At 45.0% G+C, this 15,298-nt stretch overlaps 1 protein-coding gene across 4 annotated transcripts in view; it reads left to right on the top strand.

Moving 5' to 3' along the window:
* lcmt2 (leucine carboxyl methyltransferase 2) overlaps window positions 1-15,298 on the top strand; it is a 56,462-nt gene that overhangs the window by 8,269 nt on the left and 32,895 nt on the right. For 2 of the 4 annotated variants that reach the window (XM_072479407.1, XM_072479397.1), the window contains exons 2-6: window positions 5,006-5,701; window positions 6,972-7,053; window positions 10,658-10,847; window positions 11,291-11,447; window positions 14,811-15,000. In XM_072479407.1, coding sequence (XP_072335508.1) covers window positions 5,577-5,701; window positions 6,972-7,053; window positions 10,658-10,847; window positions 11,291-11,447; window positions 14,811-15,000 — 744 coding nt within the window. In that variant the 5' untranslated portion in view covers window positions 5,006-5,576. The remainder of the gene's footprint in view (window positions 1-5,005; window positions 5,702-6,971; window positions 7,054-10,657; window positions 10,848-11,290; window positions 11,448-14,810; window positions 15,001-15,298) is intronic. The other 2 variants (XM_072479386.1, XM_072479418.1) reach the window with 1 other exon arrangement.

The raw sequence follows: 15,298 nt of genomic DNA, 5'->3' as shown, positions 1-15,298 counted from the left end.
GACACAGTGGGCCGATAGGCCTCCTTCTGTACTGAGACCATTCTGTGAATCTGTAAATAATCAAGATCATGTAACTTGGTGGCAGAATCATAGACCCATGATAAACTAAGTCTTTGATATCTTCATCAGAATAAGAGAGCCAGGTGATAAATGCCGATCTTGGAATCAAGATTAACTGAGTGCCAGCACAAAAATGGCTTCAACACTGTGAATTTATTCGGAGCACTGTGTCATGCGAGAGTGCCTTTAAGAACTGGATGTTTAAGCAATGTACCTTTAATAAAGCAGTGATGTCATAGAGTGGGTGGACCTCAGCTCAGTTCAGCCATTTTGCAGGGTGGTTTTGCAGTTTGAAAAGTGCCTGGCTGGTTTTGCTGAGAGCAGCTAAAAAGTGCCTGGCTGGTTTCATAGAATTTATGTTTTCATAGAATTTATGTTTTCATAGAATTTACAGTGCAGAAGTAGGCCATTCGGCCCATCGAGTCTGCACCGGCTCTTGGAAAGAGCACCCTACCCAAGGTCAATACCTCCACCCTATCCCCATAACCCAGTAACCCACCCAACACTAAGGGCAATTTATCATGGCCAATCCACCTAACCTGCACATCTTTGGACTGTGGGAGGAAACCGGAGCACCCGGAGGAAACCCACGCACAAACGGGGAGGATGTGCAGACTCCGCACAGACAGTGACCCAAGCCGGAATCAAACCTGGGACCCTGGAGCTGTGAAGCAATTGTGCTAGCCACAATGCTACCGTGCTGGTTTTGCTGAGAGCAGTTTAAAAGTAGAAAGCCAGTTTGAGACAGCAGCTTGAGAAGTTCTGTTTTGCTGTGATCTGCTTGAAGGGAGCAAGCCAGGTTTGAGAAAGCAGCGTGGGTGTGTCTGTGGGTTTCCAGAGAGCTGCATGAAGAAAGCAAGGTGCTGGAGCTGAAGTCACCCAAGCTAATATATATCTGCCATTCTACAGAAAATATATATATATATCCTTTAACCTGATGTGATACTGTTTAAAGGTGTTAAGTCTCTTGGAAGTTTGAAGGAACATTTTAAGGAGTTATTTACTGTTGGAATATTTTCTGAGTTATCTTTGAAGTAAGGGGTGTTAAGAGATCCAATGTTTATTTAAGATGTTACGTTGAGTTCATGGAATAAACAGTGTTTTGTGTTTAAAACCCACGCGTCCATAATTGTAATCCCACACCTAGGGAAAAGCCGCGTGCTCGGAAAAGCAACAAATCCATTAAAGGGAGAGGTTGGTTGAACTCCATGATACATTTTGGGATTCTGAAAACGCCTCGCCCATAACAATTGGGGGCTCGAGGGGGATAAAAGTCTTATCTATTGGATTGACTTTTGTGAACCTAAAGACAGTGAAGGATTGTTGCTTCTCCGGTGTGGTATTTTAGTTTAAATGGGGAGAGTGTTGTGAACAATGGCTCTTTCAGAGGCTCAGAAGTTTTTGGGGCTGGAGAATGTTACACGTAGTACCCTACGGACAGAAACAAAAAGCAGACTGTTAGATTTGGCAAGAACATTGCAGTTAACATTACCTGATAAAATGCAAAAAAGATGAGGTAATTATGGTGGTGGTTAAGCATTTAAAGTTGCCTGCGATAGAGTTTGACTCATTAGAAATGGCAAAAATTCAGTTGCAAATTAAACAAATGGAGCATGAGAAAGAATTAAAGCGGCTGGCATACGAGAGTGAGAGAGAAGAAAAAGAAAGCGAAAGAGAGAAAAAGGAAAAAGAAAGAGAAAGAGAGAGAGAGGAAAAAAAAGGACAGAGAAGAAAGGAGAAAAGAAAGAATAGCCCTAGCAGAACAAAAAGAAAAAGAAGGGGAGATACAGATCAAGGAAAAAGATAAAGAGAGGGAATTTGAACTTCAGAAAATGGCCATGAAACATGACAATCAGTTAAAATTGGCAGACGTAAAGGGACACGTACAGTTGGAGGCGATGGATGAGGATAATGAGACAGAGCGTCATAGTCGAAAACGTGGTGAGGATCTACTTAAATATGTTCAATCTTTGCCAAGGTTTGACGAGAAGGAAGTGAAAGCCTTTTTCATTTCATTTGAGAAGGTAGCTAAACAAATGAAATGGCCACAGGACATGTGGGTGTTACTGATTCAAACAACGCTGGTAGGTAGAGCTAGTGAAGTGTTTGCATCACTACCGGAGGAGGTATCTGGAACGTATGAGGAGGTATCTGGAACTTATGAGGAGGTGAAGAAATCCATCTTGAGTGCATATGAGCTAGTGCCTGAAGCTTACAGACAAAGGTTTAGAAATTTAAGGAAAGAATTTGGTCAAACATACATGGAGTTTGAAAGGCTCAAACAGAGTAATTTTGAGAGGTGGATAAGGGCTTTGAAAATAGACCAAACGTATGAAGCTCCCAGAGAAATTATACTTTTGGAGGAGTTTAAAAATTCAATTCCTGATGCAGTAAGAACTCGTGGAAGAACGGGGTTAAAACTGCGAGATTAGCAGCGGAAATGGCAGATGATTGAATTAGTTCATAAATCAAAGATTGGTTTCCGACATCAGTTTCAGCCGGTGAGGGATAGAAACTGGGGACATGAGAAATACTCAAGGGGTAAAGGTAAAGGTGATCTGATGGGAGACAATAAAGAGAGTACCTCAGATTAAAAAATAAATCCAGGAGGGTGGAAAAGAAATGAAAAGTTTTCGAAGTTTTCACTGAAATAAACTAGGCCATGTAAAGTCACAGTGTTGGTAGTTGAAGAAAAGCATTGGGAAGGCTGATGTGATAAAACAGGATAAGACAGTGGGGCTTGTTAGAGCGGGAAAGGAAAGCCCAAGGGAAGCGAAGGAGGTGCAAACGATTGTACAGCCTGTTCAAGAATTAATTGTTAAGAAGGTGCCAGATGTCTTCAAAGAATTTACTTGTGTGGGTAAAGTTTTCTCGTGTATCAGGAGGAGCAGGTAAAGAAGTCACAATTTTAAGAAATGCAGGGGCTAGTCAATCTTTAATGGTAAGAGATGAGGAATTATGTAGTTTGGGAAGAATGTTGCCAGAAAAGGTGGTGATATGTGGAATTCAGGGTGAGAGGAGTAGCGTTCCATTATATAAGGTAAGGTTGGAAAGTCCAGTGAATGGTGGTGAAGTGGTAGCAGGAGTAATAGATAAACTATCTTGTCCAGGAATACAGTTTATCTTGGGTAATGATATAGCTGGATTGCAGGTGGGAGTGGTGCCTACTGTGGTTGATAAGCCATTGGAAAATCAGTCAACTGAAGTGTTGAAGGAGAATATCCTGGGATTTTTCTGGATTGTGTAGTAACAAGGTCGCAAAGTCACAGGTTAAGACAAGAGGATAAATCAAAGAGTGAAGATGAAGTTGAAGTGCAATTATCAGAAACGAGTTTTGATCAGATGGTTGAAAAAGAACAAGAACAGGTGGAGGATGAGGCGGATATTTTTAGTTCAGGAAAATTGGCGGAGTTACAACAGAAAGATGTAGAAATAAAACGGATAAATCAGAAAGCATATACGGAAGAGGAATCTGAGAGTATACCAGAATGTTATTACCGTAAAAATGATGTCTTGATGAGAAAATGGAGACCTGTACATATGCAGGCGGATGAAAAGTGGGCAGAAGTTCATCTGGTAGTATTGCCGGTAGGGTATAGAAAGGAGGTGTTGCGAGTTGCACATGAGGTACCAGTGGGAGGTCATTTGGGAATAAGGAAAACTCGAGCTAAAATCCAGAAACATTTTTATTGGCCTGGACTACATAAAGATGTAGTTAAATTTTGTCAATCATGTCACACATGTCAAGTGATAGGGAAAAGCAGTGATAAAACCAGCACCCTCAATACCCATTCCAACATTTGAGGAACCTTTTACAAGGGTCCTAATCGATTGTGTAGGACCGCTTCCTAAAACAAAAAGTGGGAATCAATATCTTTTGACTGTAATGGATGTGTATACTAGGTTTCCAGAGGCCATTCCAGTACATAATATTACAGCTAAAAGGAGTGTGGAGGAGTTACTTAAATTCTTTACTAGATATGGACTACCCACTGAAATTCAATCAGATTAGGGAACAAATTTTACTTCAAAGTTATTCAAAGAAGTTATGGATAGCTTAGGAATAAAACAATTTAAATCAACTGCGTACCATCCAGAATCGCAGGGAGCGTTAGAAAGGTGGCATCAGACATTAAAGACAATGTTGAGGGCGTATTGTCAAGATTATCCAGAGGATTGGGATAAAGGAATCCCATTCGTATTGTTTGCAATTAGGGATGCACCTAATGAGTCTACCAAATTTAGTCCTTTTGAACTAATTTTTGGTCATGAGGTAAGAGGACCACTTAAATTGATTGAGGAAAAATTGGTGGGTGAGAAATCGGAAATTACACAATTGGATTACGTGTCACATTTTAGGGAACGATTAAATAGAGCAGGTGAATTGGCTAGACAACATTTGAAAATTGCACAAAATGTGATGAAACGGGTAGCGGACAAGAAATCCAAAGTTCGCAGTTTTGCCAGTGGGGATAAAGTTTTAGTGTTGTTACCAGTGGTAGGGGAGCCTTTAAAAGCTAGTGGACCGTATCAGATTGAGAGGAACTTAAGTGAGGTGAATTATGTGGTAAAAACACCAGATAGAAGGAAGACTCACCAAGTGTGTCATGTGAATATGCTTAAAAGGTACTTTGAAAGGGAAGGAGAGAAAAAGGAGGTTTTAATGATTCTAACTCAAAGTGACGAACCAAATCCAGATGACTGTGAATTTGACATACCTCAAATTAAATTGGAAAATGAGGATGTTCTTACAAATTGGGATAAATTATTAAGTTACCTCCCAGAGGAAAAGCGAACTGACCTGAAAGAGCTATTGATATCACATGGGCAAGTTTGTAGAGATAAATTGGGAAGTACTAAAATGGCTATACATGATGTAGATGTGGGAAATGCTGTTCCTATCAAACAACATCCATATAGACTTAATCTTTTAAAATTGGCACAGGTTATCAGAGAGATTGACAGTATGCTGAAGAATGGCATAATTGAAGTGGATTGCAGCCAATGGAGCTCACCCATAGTGATGGTACCTAGATCAGATGGTACCCAACAGTTGTGTGTGGACTATAGAAAGGTGAATGCAGTTACAAGAACAGACTCTTATCCTATCCTACCTTTGAAGGATTGCATGGAGAAAGTGGGGCGATCTGCTTTTATTTTCAACTTCCAGACATGGAAAGAACATTTAAAACATCGTATGGAGTTCTTCGATCGACTTCAGGAGGCGGGTTTGGTGATGAACCTAGCCGAAAGTGAATTTGGAGAAGCCCGAATCACTTCCCTTGCGGAGTTTCCGTTATCTTCAAGACAAAGATTTGTAGCGTGATTACTCCACTGATGGAATTGCTGAAGAAACCTAAAAAATGTCAATGAACAGCCGACTTTCAACAGGCATTTGACTGCCTGAAAGCTGTGATCACCAATGTTCCTGTATTGGAGAATTGCAAGGGACTCGGTGGTCAGATTGAACTGAAGTATCTGATTCTAAAGAGAAATGTCGAGGAGTAGAGGAATGGATGGATCGTGCAGAGACTTTGTTCAAAGAGACTGTCAATCGAGAAGGATTTTGGTTGGAGGAAGAACAAAGAAAAATGGACTATATTATTATACCTGTTTGCATGTGTTTTTTTAAAGCGAAAAGGTATGTTTACCATATACATTTCTTAGTGGATGGTGAAAAATGAAACCATCTTGAAGTTGATGGGGGTTTTTTTTCCTTGGGGGGAGGTGACATGCGAGAGTGCCTTTAAGAACTGGATGTTTAAGCAATGTACCTTTAAGAAAGCAGTGATGTCATAGAGTGGGTGGAGCTCCGTTCAGTTCAGCCATTTTGCAGGGTGGTTTAGCAGTTTGAAAAGTGCCTGGCTGGTTTTGCTGAGAGCAGCTAAAAAGTGCCTGGCTGGTTTTGCTGAGAGCAGTTTAAAAGTAGAAAGCCAGTTTGAGACAGCAGCTTGAGACGTTCTGTTTTGCTGTGATCTGCTTGAAGGGAGAAAGCCAGGTTTGAGAAAGCAGCGTGGGTGTGTCTGTGGGTTTCCAGAGAGCTGCATGAAGAAAGCAAGGTGCTGGAGCTGAAGTCACCCAAGCTAATATATCTCTGCCATTCTACAGAAGAAAAAAAAATCCTTTAACCTGATGTGATACTGTTTGAAGGTGTTCAGTCTCTTAGAAGTTTGAAGGAACATTTTAAGGAGTTATTTACTGTTACAATATTTTCTGAGTTATCTTTGAAGTAAGAGGTGTTAAGAGATCCAATGTTTATTTAAGATGTTAAGTTGAGTTCATGGAATAAACAGTGTTTTGTGTTTAAAACCCATGTGTCCATAATTGTAATTCCACACCTAGGGAAAAGCCGTGTGCTCGGAAAAGCAACAAATTCATTAAAGGGAGAGGTTGGTTGAATTCCATGATACATTTTGGGGTTCTGAAAACGCCTCGCCCATAACAACTGCTTCTAATAAAGAAGGAATCCATTGCATGACTTGCAACTTCATGTAGCGTTTTGTGAGTTGTGAACCAAAATGAAAAATGTTTTATGCACTATGATAATTTTTGCTTATCGCTAAGGACCCGGGTTCGATCCGGCTCACTGTCCGTGTGGAGTTTGCATATTCTCCCTGTGTCCGCGTGGGTTTCATCCCCGCAACCCAAAGATGGGTAGGTGAATTGGCCACGCTAAACTGCCCCTTAATTGGAAAAAAAAAAATTGGGTACTCTAAATTTATTTTAAAATAAATAATTTATGCTTATGTATTTTACTAGTTTACAGAATTTGAGCTTGAATTCCATCCAAAGGCTTGAAATTGATGAAGATGAACTGTTTAACTACTAAATTGTACTTGATGTATCTTGGAATAGTCTGAGATTTGCACTAACATCAATAGGAGTCTAATTTTATTTTTTTCCCTCTGAAGTGGCTACTATGTGAGGGCAAAGGCAGTGGATTATAGTCTGCGTTGCTTTTTGCAACAAACAGCGAGTTACTCTCAGAGACAGGTGAGTTTGTTGGCGATATTGCCTCGTTCTGCTACAAATGCATTCACTACATGAAAATAATGATTAGGCATATTTAGCTTTCCACTATGTTACCCGCCCCTTCAGGTCCACGCAGTGCATTTGTGATTAAACATGTGACCATTGATCGTTATCCTTTGCTAATGCTATTATATGGCTATCCTCATGATGTGTATGATGCTGATTAGGTGGGATCCTGTGAAGAATGTTCAGTCGCTAAATCAGACCACCAATGCCAATCAAGATTGGGAATGTGTTTACAGGAACAGAATCCCAAATTTTCACCTTGGTACTTGATCACCTTAGAATAGAAAGTCTGCCTGTGCATACGGACATTTTATACATCAATTTTCCCAGATTCTGAATTCACTTTCAAGAAACAACATTCTGGATATTTTTGTAATCTGTTGTCAGGGACAGATTCTCGGGTATATATATATAGAACATTACAGCGCAGTACAGGCCCTTCGGCCCTCGATGTTGCGCCGACCTGTGAAACCACTCTAAAGCCCATCTACACTTCCCTTATCATCCATATGTCTATCCAATGACCATTTGAATGCCCTTAGTGTTGGCGAGTCCACTACTGTTGCAGGCAGGGCATTCCATGCCCTTACTACTCTGAGTAAAGAACCTATCTCTGACATCTATCCTATATCTATCTCCCCTCAATTTAAAGCTATGTCCCCTCGTGCTAGACATCACCATCCGAGGAAAAAGGCTCTCACTGTCCACCCTATCCAATCCTCTGATCATCTTGTATGCCTCAATTAAGTCACCTCTTAACCTTCTCTCTAACGAAAACAGCCTCAAGTCCCTCAGCCTTTCCTCGTAAGATCTTCCCTCCATACCAGGCAACATTCTGGCAAATCTCCTCTGCCCCCTTTCCAATGCTTCCACATCCTTCCTATAATGCGGAGACCAGAATTGCACGCAATACTCCAAATGCGGCCGCACCAGAATTTTGTACAGCTGCAACATGACCTCATGGCTCCGAAACTCAATCCCTCTACCAATAAAAGCTAACACACCATACGCCTTCTTAACAGCCCTCTCAACCTGGGTGGCAACTTTCAGGGATCTATGTACATGGACACCGAGATCTCTCTGCTCATCCACACTGCCAAGAATCTTACCATTAGCCCAGTACTCTGTCTTCCTGTTATTCCTTCCAAAATGAATCACCTCACACTTTTCTGCATTAAACTCCATTTGCCACCTCTCAGCCCAGCGCTGCAGCTTATCTATGTCCCTCTGTAACTTGTAACATCCTTCCGCACTGTCCACAACTCCACCGACTTTAGTGGCATCTGCAAATTTATTCACCCATTCTTCTACGCCCTCCTCCAGGTCATTTATAAAAATGACAAACAGCAGTGGCCCCAAAACAGATCCTTGTACACCACTAGTAACTGGACTCCAGTCTGAACATTTCCCATCAACCACCACCCTTTGTCTTCTTCCAGCTAGCCAATTTTTGATCCAAACTGCTAAATCACCCTGAATCCCATGCCTCCGTATTTTCTGCAGTAGCCTACCATGGGGAACCTTATCAAACGCTTTACTGAAATCCATATACACCACATCAACTGATTTACCCTCATCCACCTGTTTGGTCACCTTCTCAAAGAACTCAATAAGGTTTGTGAGGCACGACCTACCCTTCACAAAACCGTGTTGACTATCTCTAATCAAATTATTCCTTTCCAGATGATTATACATCCTATCTCTTATAAACCTTTCCAAGATTTTGCACACAACAGAAGTAAGGCTCACTGGTCTATAGTTACCGGGGTTGTCTCTACTTCCCTTCTTGAACAAGGGGACAACATTTGCTATCCTCCAGTCTTCTGGCACTATTCCTGTAGATAAAGATGACTTAAAGATCAAAGCCAAAGGCTCAGCAATCTCCTCCCTAGCTTCCCAGAGATCCCAGAGATTCCTAGGATAAATCCCATCCGGCCCAGGGGACTTATCTATTTTCACACTTTCCAGAATTTCTAACACCTCCTCCTTATGAACCTCAAACCCTTCTAGCCTAGTAGCCTGAATCTCAGTATTCTCCTCGACAACATTATCTTTTTCCTGTGTGAATACTGACGAAAAATATTCATTTAGCACCTCTCCTATCTCCTCGGACTCCACGCACAACTTCCCGCTACTGTCCTTGACTGGCCCTACTCTTACCCTCGTCATTCTTTTATTCCTGACATATCTATAGAAAGCTAGGGTTATCCTTGATCCTACCTGCCAAAGACTTCTCATGTCCCCTCCTGGCTCTTCTTAGCTCTCTCTTTCGGTCCTTCCTAGCTAACTTGTAACTCTCGAGCGCCCTAACTGAACCTTCATGTCGAATCTTTACATAAGCCTCCTTCTTCCTCTTGACAAGTGTTTCAACTGCTTTAGTAAACCACGATTCCCTTGCTCGACCACTTCCTCCCTGCCTGACAGGTACATACTTATCAAGGATACGCAGTAGCTGTTCCTTGAACAAGCTCCACGTCTCCATTGTGCCCATCCCCTACAGTTTTCCTCTCCATTCGATGCATCCTAAGTCTTGCCTCATCGCGTCATAATTGCCTTTCCCCCAGATATAACTCTTGCCCTGCGGTATATACCTATCCCTTTCCATCACTAAAGTGAACGTAATCAATTTGTGGTCACTATCACCAAAGTGCTCACCTACCTCCAAATCTAACACGTGTCCTGGTTCATTACCCAGTACCAAATCCAAAATGGCCTCACCTCTCGTTGGCCGATCTACATACTGTGTCAGGAAACCCTCCTGCACACATGGACAAAAACGGACCCAGCTAAAGTACTCGAACTATAGCTTTTCCAGTCAATATTTGGAAAGTTAAAGTCCCCCATAACAACAACCCTGTTGCTTTCGCTCCTATCCAGAAGCATCTTTGCAATCCTTTCCTCTACATCTCTGGAACTTTTCGGAGGCCTATAGAAAACCCCGAACAGGGTGACCTCTCCTTTCCTGTTTCTAACCTCAGCCCTCAGTCTACCTCAGTCGACGAGTCCTCATCAAACGTCCTTTCTGCCACCGTAATACTGTCCTTGACTAACAATGCCACCCATCCCCCTCTTTTACCACCTTCCCTGAGCTTACTGAAATATCTAAACCCCGGCACCTGCAACAACCATTTCTGTCCCTGCTCTATCCATGTCTCCAAAATGGCCACAACATCGAAGTCCCATGTACCAACCCATGCCGCAAGTTCACCCACCTTATTCCGGATGCTCCTGGCATTGAAGAAGGCACACTTTAAACCACCTTCCTGTCTGCCGGTACACTCCTGCAACTTTGAAACCTTACTCATGACCTCACTACTCTCAACCTCCTGTATACTGGAGCTACAATTCAGGTTCCCAAGCCCCTGCTGAACTAGTTTAAATTATATATAATGAGAGCAAATGCATTATGTTTAAGCTTACGAATGTGCAACTGAATTGTGAGTAATTGTATGCATACATCAGGATCATACTTGTTCTGAATATTTATGTCCTGACAGCAAATGAGAATAGTCCACTAAAATGCAACATTGCAGCCTCATATGCATTCTCATTTCTACAGATCCTTTCACTGGGAGCTGGATTTGATTCCTTGTACTTTCGGCTAAAGGCAAGCGGGGAGCTGAAAAATGTGGTTGTTTATGAGGTGGATTTTCCAAATGTTGTTCAGCGCAAAGCCACTCTGATTAAAAACAAGCAGGAATTTGTGGAGCTCATAGGCTGCATTGATGAAATTAGACCAACCCAGATGGGTATGATTGTTTTCCAAGTACATGCTTCATTGAAAATGCTTGTTGAATTTGGCAAGGCTTTTGACAGTGATACAATGGGTGAATGATTTCAGGCATTCTTGCTAAATAGGATTATAGTTTGCATGCAGTGGCTGTTCAGTGTTTTTGTCTCATAATTTCGGCAGTGTGAAATTAAGGTTGCACAAAATGTTTAAACATGTATTAGAAATGACATCAAAAATCTGGATGTCTATATGTACCCATGAATGTTAATATTTGTCTCTTATATGTTTCATAGACGATGACAACCAGTTTATACATCAAACAAAACTATCAACCTTAAAATAAACTATTATACATAGGTTCCAAAACATTACAGAAAGTGTTTCTTACATTTAAAAGAAAATCTCATTCTGGTTTGGCAGTCTTCTAATAGTAATCATATGTCATTTTTGGAGTTGCAGGTCGTCTGTATCTTAGCAGTATGGATTACAAATTGCTTGGCATGGACCTGACTGAAATAGTGGAATTAGATCATCTACTAATGCAGACTGGCCTAAACCCCGCTTGTCCGACCCTGATATTATCAGAGGTTGTACTGACATATATGAAAGGTGAAAGGTAAGGACAGTTGATTTGCAGGATTGATTGATGGTCATTTTAATCTGGTGGATGCGCAGCTATTTTCAAAGAGTTGAGCAACAAGGGTGTTTGTTCTTACAGACCTGTTCCACCTTCCACATTGATGGTCCAGTGCATCTAACTAGAGAGCAATCCACTACAAATTTAAATTGTTCGAAGGAATAGTTATTCGCTATTTCATAGTTGTAATATTTGAGTATTGCAATTGGGTTGTTAGCTCAGATATCCACAGCAGGGGTGGGACCCCACATGGAGGCATCTTTGGGCCTGAGGTTTCTATTACTTGCATGTACCCTTACTGGTTGGAAACCTGAATCCAGTCTCCCCATCCCCAGTGGCCTGGCCTCGCTCCACCCCTGCCAGCTGGGCTGCTCTCCCCTCAAACTCAGTCACTTCCTTGAGGTGTGGCTGACTCCCTCCCATCTCCCCACAACCTGGTGCCACCCTGCTGGCGGGGTATCACGTGGCCCCCACAGAAGGGCCCAGGACAGGAATTGCCGAGCGTATCGCTGGCATGGGTAGTGCCAGCCACGGGTATGCTGGCAGGGAAGGGTGGCGGGGTTAGAGGCCCCCCTGGTGCCAGGTACTGACAGGGGTGCCGTGTGGAGGGCAAAGTGTCGGGCAATGGGGGGGGCGGTGGGACACATGCACGGGCAGGGATTGCAGTGCAAGCCAGGGCCACTGGGCAGCCCGTTGGACTAGTCAGACTCACCATGCTAACATGTCTACGATTCACCCCCTGCAAATAATGGAGTCCAGTTTCCAATCAGGAGTAGTTGGCATCTACCTAGAGTTGGGTATCAGGTGGGTGTGTGGTGGTGTGTCATCCACTAAGTGGGCACTACTACATGGCGTCCCAACATTTCTTGCTCCGTCCCCTGCCGCCCCCCAAGGTGACCCCGGGGGTAACCCCCAACTGCCCCCCCCCCCCCCCCCCCCCCGGCCTGTGTCCACCTCCCACGCCTGGCCTGGCAAACCCTTTGCTCCAGGCCCAGCCCATCCCCACATCCTTCAGACAGAGAACCGAGCAGTTCGGAATGTCGGTGAGCAGGTGTTTATTGTGATATATACAAGTATTGTGCCCTGTCCCCATCACTAACCAATGTGCTTCGCCCCTGCCACCTTAACTGGTGTCTAATTTTCATACCTTGCGTGCCCTTAGCTCCTTCTATTTGGCTCCCCAGACTGTGCAGCAGAAGTGGAGACGGCCCTCTGCATATCTCGCCCTGCGACCTGAGTCCTCTTTGGCAGTGCTCTGGAGCGACTGGGCCCATTAAGTCTTCCAAGTGTCACAGGCGGTGTGGCGCTACCCTGTTCTGCCTGCTGCCCATCAAATGCGCAAGGGACAGGTGGAGGGGACTCTGAGGCGCTGCGGTGTTCCAGCACCGCTTCTGCAGGAATCCCTGGCACAGCCCTGTCATCTCCTCCTCCCATGGGGTGCTCAATGGTACCCGGGCTACGCTTTGGGACTGAGGTGTGACTGGAGCGAGCTCCTTGAGCTCCCCCGCCACCTGGCGCTGCCAGTCCTGGAGGCCCGCTCTCTTCTCGACCAGAGTCTTTATGCTCGCGGCCGTGGAGCACACGGACTGTGTCTCTCTGGGTCCTGCTCAGGCCAGTGAGCGCCAAGCCAATGTCCTTGATGCCCGCAACCATGACCCAAGTGTTGCTGCAATATCCATGTGGCTGCCTGTGACATGGCCGCCCTGTCATGTGCATCTGCCACTGCCAGTACAGAATGCCCCAGGCCTTGGACATCCTGACCCATGACCGATACCATTGCACCCGAGGCCTCCACCTGGATGCTATCTGTGCGGTGACACACCGTGTCAGCACCGCCTCCTGCCCCTGCAGGACTCCTCCTGACATTTCCTCCTGTAGCCCCCAGATATGTGCCTGCGTCTTCAACATTGATGGGACCACTCTTTACAGAAGCTGGTGACCCGTCTGGACGGCAGCAAGTCCCTGTGGCCGGGCCGTCCTCTGACCATCCACCCCCTCGGGGTTCCTACCTCTATCTGATGTACCGCTGCATGTGTGTGGTGCGCACCAGAGAGTACCCCAGGAGTCTTCATGAAAAGTGCCCAACCGAGGTGAATGTCTCTGGGATGGTGGAGGGTGGCGGAGTATTGCGGCGGGGGACCCCAAATAGACTCTCCTCATCGGCAGGTGATCGTACAGGCGAAAAGACAAGACGCATGGTTAGATCATGGTTTGGAGGGGTGGGGGTGACTCACGCCATAGGGACATCGCAATTCATTGGAGGCTCACTTAGCTCTCTAATGCTAACCTCCGTCTCTGCGACTGCCTGCTCTCCAACACTGCCATCCAACACCCTCTCTGCGATGGCGAGGTGCTGCAGGTCGAGCTGGCTCCCTCCCGTCTTGTGTGCCCTGCAGTTGTGGGCCACCTTTTCCTGGGGGAACAGATAATGCACAGTGTGAGACACTCGGACACGGGAACATCAGGGGGCCCGCAACCAGTGGCCTGTGTGTGCAGGGCACCCGGCCATGGCGAGCGGTATGGGTGTTGGCATTTGGTGCAGGGTGGGGTGTGAGGGGGCTGCCAGCGTGTGGGGTTCAATGGCCCACTAAGAGAGTGGGGGGGGAGGAGTGCTACGGGAGTGTTGGGCAGGAGTTGGTGCCATGGGTATGGTGGTGGTGACTCATCCTGGCTAGCCTGGGGCGGTTCCCATCCTCACCCAGCACTGCCCACTGGACCGCATTGCGGGGGGGGGGGGGGGGGGGGGGGGAAGGAGATGGGGGGGGGGAGAGTGGCATGGGGGTGGTGACTCAACTTGGCTGCTCGGAGGAGGTTGTGCAGCTTCTTCCTTCATTGCTGCCCAGTCCTAGTGGTGGGGCTCAGGGCTCTGCCATCTGCGCACAGGCCCAGTCGAGGTCGAAACGTTGCAGCCGCCTTCCCATCCCGGGGAACAGGGTGTCCACCTCTCCTCCAGGGCATCCAGCAGTGTCTCCAGCTCTGCATTGGCAAACCTCAGTGCTACTCTTCGGGGTGGCATCTTCGTGGATGGAATGTGTGTGTGTGGGAAGTGGAGTACTTGTATGCGGCTGCAGCTTGTCAGGCTCTCAAGTGCCATTCCCAATCCTGGTGAATCACACGCTGGCGTGCTTTGGAATTACACTAGTTCCAAGTGGCTCCAGTGCAGGCCCGTTAGCATGGCCTGATTGGCCCCGGGACCAGCGGGTCCAGAGAACAACCACAATTCAATCCCGGCATCAGCGCTTAGTCTCTGAAACGGAGAATCCCACCCCTTTTTTTTTTGCTTGAAGCTAGGTTTTTTTCAATAATGAGCCCAAGATTTGTAACAGTTAAATTTTTGTCTAGCTCTTCAGCAGTAATCCATTGGGCAGCGGACCGATTTCCGTCAGCTATATTTGTGGTCTATGAACAGATACGTCCAGATGACCCCTTTGGTCAGGTCATGCAGCGACATTTTACGCAGTTGAACTCCACTCTGTACGCGCTCACTCAGTTTCCTGGAAAGGAAGCTCAACGGAAACGTTTTTTAAATGAGGTCAGTTGAATACCTCAGATAGTCCGTCTATCACAATTATGTTCTCCACGCAGCAAACTTGAGTAGAGGGTGTCATTCACAAAATCTCATTGAAATGTCTATTAATATTTTTTTCATGTGGTTGAAAGATGGTAAAATTCAAAATCATGATTGAATCTTCAAACAGATGCTTTAATATTTAGTGAGGAATTCTGTGATGATATTCCAAGAGTGAAGATAATTTTTAAAGTATTTTTAAAATCTCATCCTTAAAGTTACAAAGCCAATGTGCAGATAGTGCCACATCAAGAGATCAGTG

Source organism: Scyliorhinus torazame, chromosome 2 (genome assembly GCF_047496885.1).
Source record: "Scyliorhinus torazame isolate Kashiwa2021f chromosome 2, sScyTor2.1, whole genome shotgun sequence".
Lineage (NCBI taxonomy): Eukaryota > Metazoa > Chordata > Chondrichthyes > Carcharhiniformes > Scyliorhinidae > Scyliorhinus > Scyliorhinus torazame.
This window is presented reverse-complemented; position numbering and strand designations above follow the sequence as displayed.